This window comes from Parasteatoda tepidariorum, chromosome X1, assembly GCF_043381705.1.
Source record: "Parasteatoda tepidariorum isolate YZ-2023 chromosome X1, CAS_Ptep_4.0, whole genome shotgun sequence".
In the NCBI taxonomy this organism is placed as follows: Eukaryota; Metazoa; Arthropoda; class Arachnida; order Araneae; family Theridiidae; genus Parasteatoda; species Parasteatoda tepidariorum.
In genome coordinates, this window is record NC_092214.1 from 21,963,206 (window position 1) to 21,969,205 (window position 6,000).

At 29.1% G+C, this 6,000-nt stretch overlaps 1 protein-coding gene across 3 annotated transcripts in view; it reads right to left on the reverse strand.

Annotated features, from left to right (window-relative positions):
- Nucleotides 1–5,029, reverse strand: part of LOC107437535 (transforming acidic coiled-coil-containing protein 1) — a 38,430-nt gene extending 33,401 nt beyond the window's left edge. For 2 of the 3 annotated variants that reach the window (XM_016049584.3, XM_016049583.3), the window contains exons 1-2: nucleotides 4,877–5,029; nucleotides 2,462–2,585 (exon numbers count right to left, since the gene is read on the reverse strand). In XM_016049584.3, the coding sequence (XP_015905070.1) occupies nucleotides 2,462–2,542 (81 nt within the window). In that variant the 5' untranslated portion in view covers nucleotides 2,543–2,585; nucleotides 4,877–5,029. Of the gene's footprint in view, nucleotides 1–2,461; nucleotides 2,586–4,808 lie in introns of all 3 variants that reach the window. The other variant, XM_016049585.3, reaches the window with a different exon arrangement.
- Between the last annotated feature and the right edge of the window lie 971 nt (nucleotides 5,030–6,000).

A 6,000-nucleotide genomic window follows, 5' to 3' on the forward strand; every position in this document is an offset into this window, starting at 1 on the left:
TCACCACTTTTTTCAAAGTGCTTAATTCGTGACAATTTCCTCATGATTTTGTGTCATTACTTCATAGTTTATTAGCAGTGTTTAAACGAATCCTTAGGTATAAAAATTTTTTAAAATATATATATAATTTCATTTGGATCAATATTTCATTATTTTAAATTGTAGTTTAATGGGCCCATTGAATAGGCTGTTAAATTCATATAGTTACATATGAGGTTTTTTTTTTCTGTACTTTTTCTTCAAGTGTTTATTTTTCATCCACTGTCAAAACAATGGGGAGGGCTTAGATTAATTAATATCAATCATGATTATTAATTAATATCAATTTGTATAGCTTTACTTGTTTCTGTAATACAATTCATTTTACAATCATAGAATAAATTTTCAGTATTTCATATATTATATGGTAATCAAACATAGAATACAAAAATATGAAAGGTTCAAACGTTAAAAAATAAAATTTATGAGATTATTTTTAAAATAATGCTATTTTATAAAAAATTTATTGGAAAAAGATGAAATAATCATTTAGTCAAAAAATGAAAAGTAAAAACAGAAGTTATAAATAAATAAAATATTTATTTGTTAATCATACACTATTTTGAGGTTTCTGCCTATATAGCAAAAATTTGACTAACTGAACTCTTTTTTTTATTTTTAGTATGCTACTATAATTGAAGTAAAGAGTATTTTTTTTTTAAATATTTAGCTATGTTAGACTAACAAGCCTAGCTTTCATGGCAGTTTTTAGGGACAAATATACTTCTCCAACTGAAATAAATTACAAACTTATGACTCACCACAACTCAATTTTTAATTGATATTAATGCAATAATTGAATTTACAGCTTATTCTATTGATTCCCATCTTGAATCACACCTTAACATTGCACCGTTAGATCTGCTTCCCTCATCCCTAGATTTTTCACACAGATCCCTCACCCCTAGATCTTTCCTTTTTTTTGTGTGCCAGAGTTACATTAGAGCAATGAGCACCTTGCTTTAGTATGCTTTGTTTTGATCTTTTACGGTTAAAATCTGCATTTCATTCGTCTGTAATTATATTAAAAATTAACACTACCTATCAAATGTAATTAAACAAAAATTATCTAACTAGATTAATAAATATGTCCAGATCACACATATCATGGACCACATACGCGCATTACATATATTAGCTCAGAGAGTTGGCTGAATAATGTCTCTTAGAAAATTGTTTGAGAAGGTGAGATTAGAAATGTATGTTTCATTGCCGATATAAATAGAGGAATTAAAAGACACTTATTTGAGGCACTTCAAGCTAAATTCGGCAATCAAACTGGCTTTAAAGTTATAAAATTCGTTTATCTTAATAGTAATAATTTTAACGATTTTCTTAACCTTTTTTTCTCGTTCTTAAATGGTAATTTGCGATTCTTAATTTTTATATTTTTTTAAACTAAATTCTTAAAGATGATTCTAAAATTATACATGAGAACGTAGATTACGAAATACTCTGCATCATAGAATCAAGATGTTTCAGTTTTCATAATTATAAATTGAATGTTAGTAAAAGATATTGATTTGATCGTGAAATATAATTTTCTTCTATTTGATGTCTTGTTTTTGTCATACATTAAGAAAAAGTTACTTTTATCAATCTATGAGTGTGTGTATTTCGGTCCCTTTTTATATACATATATAATAAGGGCAATACTTTTCTCTTTTTGCCAAGAAATTTGAAAGTAAGTCTTAAGTATGGTCCCCCCAATAAATTTGATCTGCAACGCCAATGCTCCTACAATGCAAATCTAAGCATTACATGATTTTTCTTTTATTCAAAATGAAGTCATATGTTTCACATTTAATGTGCATGAAAAGGAATGGTGGCTTAAACAATTTGCTGAAAAATAAAATATTTGTTTGTTAGCGGTGTTTCAGTATTTCGTTTTGAAAGAACAAAAAAGTTTATCACTTGTTCTAGAAGTGATTTTCTAGGGAATAAAACGATAGTTAATTTTTAGTCACTATATTCAGTTCAAAGGTTTAGTTTCAGCATTTTAACAAGTATTAAAAAACTAAACACCAAATAGAATTATATGTACCGAATAATATTATGGAAGGGTCACTATTAAGGGGTTCATACTGATAAGGGTAAACCTGTATGAGCAAAGGATTTTGGGAAAATTTACCGCATTTCTTATTAGTTACTGATTACAAGAAATATTCGTATTAGAATGAATGACCCATTTAAGATCTCGGCCCTTCGAACAATATATATTTCATTAGTACGCAGAAATCTGATAATTAGATCAAAAGTTAGACAGAGTGATTTTTAGAAGTCAACAAATTATCGAATTTTATTTTCAAAACCTTGTACAATTTATAACTTTGTACAGCATGACAAAAGCGATATTCATTTGTTAGATTGGCTTACAGAGAAAAAGATACACAGATTGATAAAAAATTTTACTAATACATACCAGATCAGATTTCTTATATTCCTTTACATTATGGTGATTAGAAAAAGAATGAACAGACGTTTCCCAAACGGCCAATGGCATATGTGCATTTCAATGTAAGAAGCCAAAGTGTTTCATAACAACACTAGAAAAAAGTTAAGAGTTTATTACACAATGCTTGTTTATTAACAGAAAAAATGATTAAAGAACAATTATTCTGACATAGTCTTTCAAAAAACAAAAGTTTATTCAGATGAAAATGTCATGTATAGGACTGGGAGATATATAATTGAGAAATATTGATGCAACGTATATAGTGGTTTTCATTTTGCCTGATTTATTGGAACTCTGACTTAACATTAGAATTAACGACTTTTTTTCCTATGTAATAACCATTGCAATCATTTTGATCACAATAAGAAAATGAACATAGATATTTGACTTTTATTCTTTGTTCGCACTATAAAAACTGAAAAAGTCATTTTTAATAATGTTAACATTCAGTAGAATTTTTGAAGTATTACCTTTAATATATATGAAAAATTTCTTTTATTTTCAGGAAAAATATCATGAAACCGTTAAATAGCATTGGAGATATTAGCAGATTACAGTTAACTCCCGATTATCAGCAATTCACTTTTTTCTTACGATAATAAAGAATATAGAATTGAAAATGAATTCATAGATATGGAACTATTTTAAGAGTTTTGAGAACATTCTAACAAACAATCATGTTTGTAGCCTAGGTGTTCACAATTAATCAAATAATGTGTCAACATGTAAACAATGTGGCCAAGTACCAAGTAAAAACGAGCATTGTGAGGGAGAAAATTGCGAGGCATTCATAAAGAGCAAGACAACATGAGTTATGATTTACAGCTGTCTAACTACAAATGCAGAATGAAGTTCAAATTTCAATGAATAGATTCAGCACCCATCAAAGCAATTTCTTCTCCAGGATTGTATTGTTATTTTTCAAAGCAATATTGATAGCAAGTAAAGAAATTGTTTTTCCTGTCTTGGTTTCATATGATGACTGGGAATGAATGATCCTCAGTTATTTATTTAGTTAACATGTAACACATTATTGGAACTCTTCAAAAAAGAATGAAGGCGGGCCTTGAATAATTTATGGGGCATATGCATGATTTTTAAATTGTAGTCATTTGATTATTATTATTATTTTTTTAATAAGTTTCTAAAAATCATGCGATCCAAACATTTTTTGTGCATTCTTTTTTCAATAGCATATGAACATCCGAGTTAAAAGTCTACTTATGTCTGTTTTATTTTAGCCTTCTGCTCTCCATCACCAAGAAACAAAATAAATTGGCAATCTCTTCCATACAGAAATAAAAATATACACATATAAGAAAAAAACTGCTAATAGACATTGAAATCCATCACTTATATTTAAAAAATTGATGATTGGTGTTTTTTTAAGCGTTTAGCGGAATATCCGTGTTTCGTCGGCTACTCAATTTTGCGCATAAGTGGCAGTTTGCTGTACTTGTAGTTTCAGAAAGTCAAAAGAGCAAGAGGGTAGTTTATTTAAAGAAAAATATAACAACTCAGTTTGTTTACAAAGATTAAAATGAAAGACTTCCAAGAAATTTGTACGGAGTTACAAGCCTTAAAAAAAAGGGAAAATAGGCAACATAAAGTTTGATCATGATCAAGAAATTATTCATGCTATTTAAAATCTGCTTATGCATTGAATCTAATATTATATACCTAATGCAGAGAAAACAGCGACCTCTTGAAACTTTCTAATATTCGAAACTCTTGGAAAATAACGTTAGATTTTCTGATGTTATCTAATATTATGAGTAACTCTGGTATATATATTTAAACATATATTATATAATTAAACAAATATGAAATACTCCACAGCTCTGGTATAAATATTCAAAATTTTGAGAAAAAAAATTCCAAATAGTAAGTGAAACTATACCTATTTGTTATTTCTTTTAAAGAAATTGATTAATAAATGATTGATTAAAAATGTACTTCTAGAAAATATCGACATGAAAAATGTGTCCACTATAATAGCTTTATTTAAAAGTCTTCACTAAAAATAAAAGAAGTCTATTGAACATTGGTTGAATCAGAAAATGATTTAAATATAAATATATTAAAAGTAAATCCCATTACAACACTTAAATAAGGAATATTTCTCTCAAGAGAAACCAAAACTAATTTGTTACCCTCCGTCTATATGAGCTTAAAAACATTAAACCTGAAACCCTTGAAAAAATCAGATAAATAAATTATATTTCTAATATTAACTTCGCTTAAATTCCAAAATAAATCAAACAGAAAGCATAAAAATTCAAAGAATGGATTAGTCATCTAAGTGAATACAAACAATAATTATTCCAAGAAAACTTTACAGCACATCAAACGAAAAATTATAATAATACAGCAGCATCGTACCTCAAAGGAGTGTAAACTTAAATTAAATTTTTTTTAATAATTTTAAAATCGTATCAGGTGTTCTAAAATACCATAACTATTTCGCATCGGAAATAACACCTGGGTGACTGGAAATGTTCCCAGAAATGGTAAAAAAACAAACCACAGTATTGTGGTCAAAGTCACTGCCATTTCATAAATGTTCAAATATGGAGAGGAAAAACCAATGAATAAGCCTTGGCAACCACCACAAAGTAATTTTCCTTCTTGCGGGAACAGCTATCGCTGGCCAATAGCAAGCTTTGCACAGAAAATTTATCGAATCGAATTTTTTCAATCGACGTATTTGGCGATCGAAATGGGCTGCAGGGAGCGTAGAGCAGAACTCTCTACCTATGGCAACATTTCGCACTCTTTCCCCATTAGCATGTGAAGAGTCATAGAGGAAGAAGGTACATTAGTTTCTCTCTTGATTTTCATATAGATTAAAATCTTTTAAGTCAGAAAACTATACGGGACTGAAAACTACATTAAACATAGTTCTAAAGAAAAGCATCACTGAAATTTTAAAAAATATTTTTATTAAATAAAACGGAAAAATATTAAGAAAAGGAAAAATATCGTAGTACATTCCTATCCAACTGAAAAGAGGAGGAGAGGGAAGGGAGAAGGGAATTGAGAAGGGCCAAAGGCATAAAATCGGTGTCCCCCCAGATGGCGTATTCAAGCGTTGCGATTGCCAATATTACAGTGATAATTAAATGAAAATTTTTACTCTTCAATTGCACATATGGAGTACAATTAAATTTAAATGACTTGGTGACTGTGATTATTGGGGATCGAAATGGGCTACAGGTGGAAGGAAGTGCGTTAGTTTCTGTCGTCATTTTAAAATAGATTAAAAACTATTAAGTTAGGAAATTATATGTAACTCACAACAGCAGTGAACATAGTTCCAAAAGAAAGCATTGTGGAAATTTTAAAAAGAAAATTGAGACAATTGAATACCTAAAATATTAAAAAAGAGGAAAATATCGTAGTACATTCATATACAACTGAGAAAAGAGGGAAAGGAGGAGGGTCAAGCCACGGAACCGGTCTTCTCCCCAGATGACGTCTTCGAGCGTTGCGATCGCGAATAACCC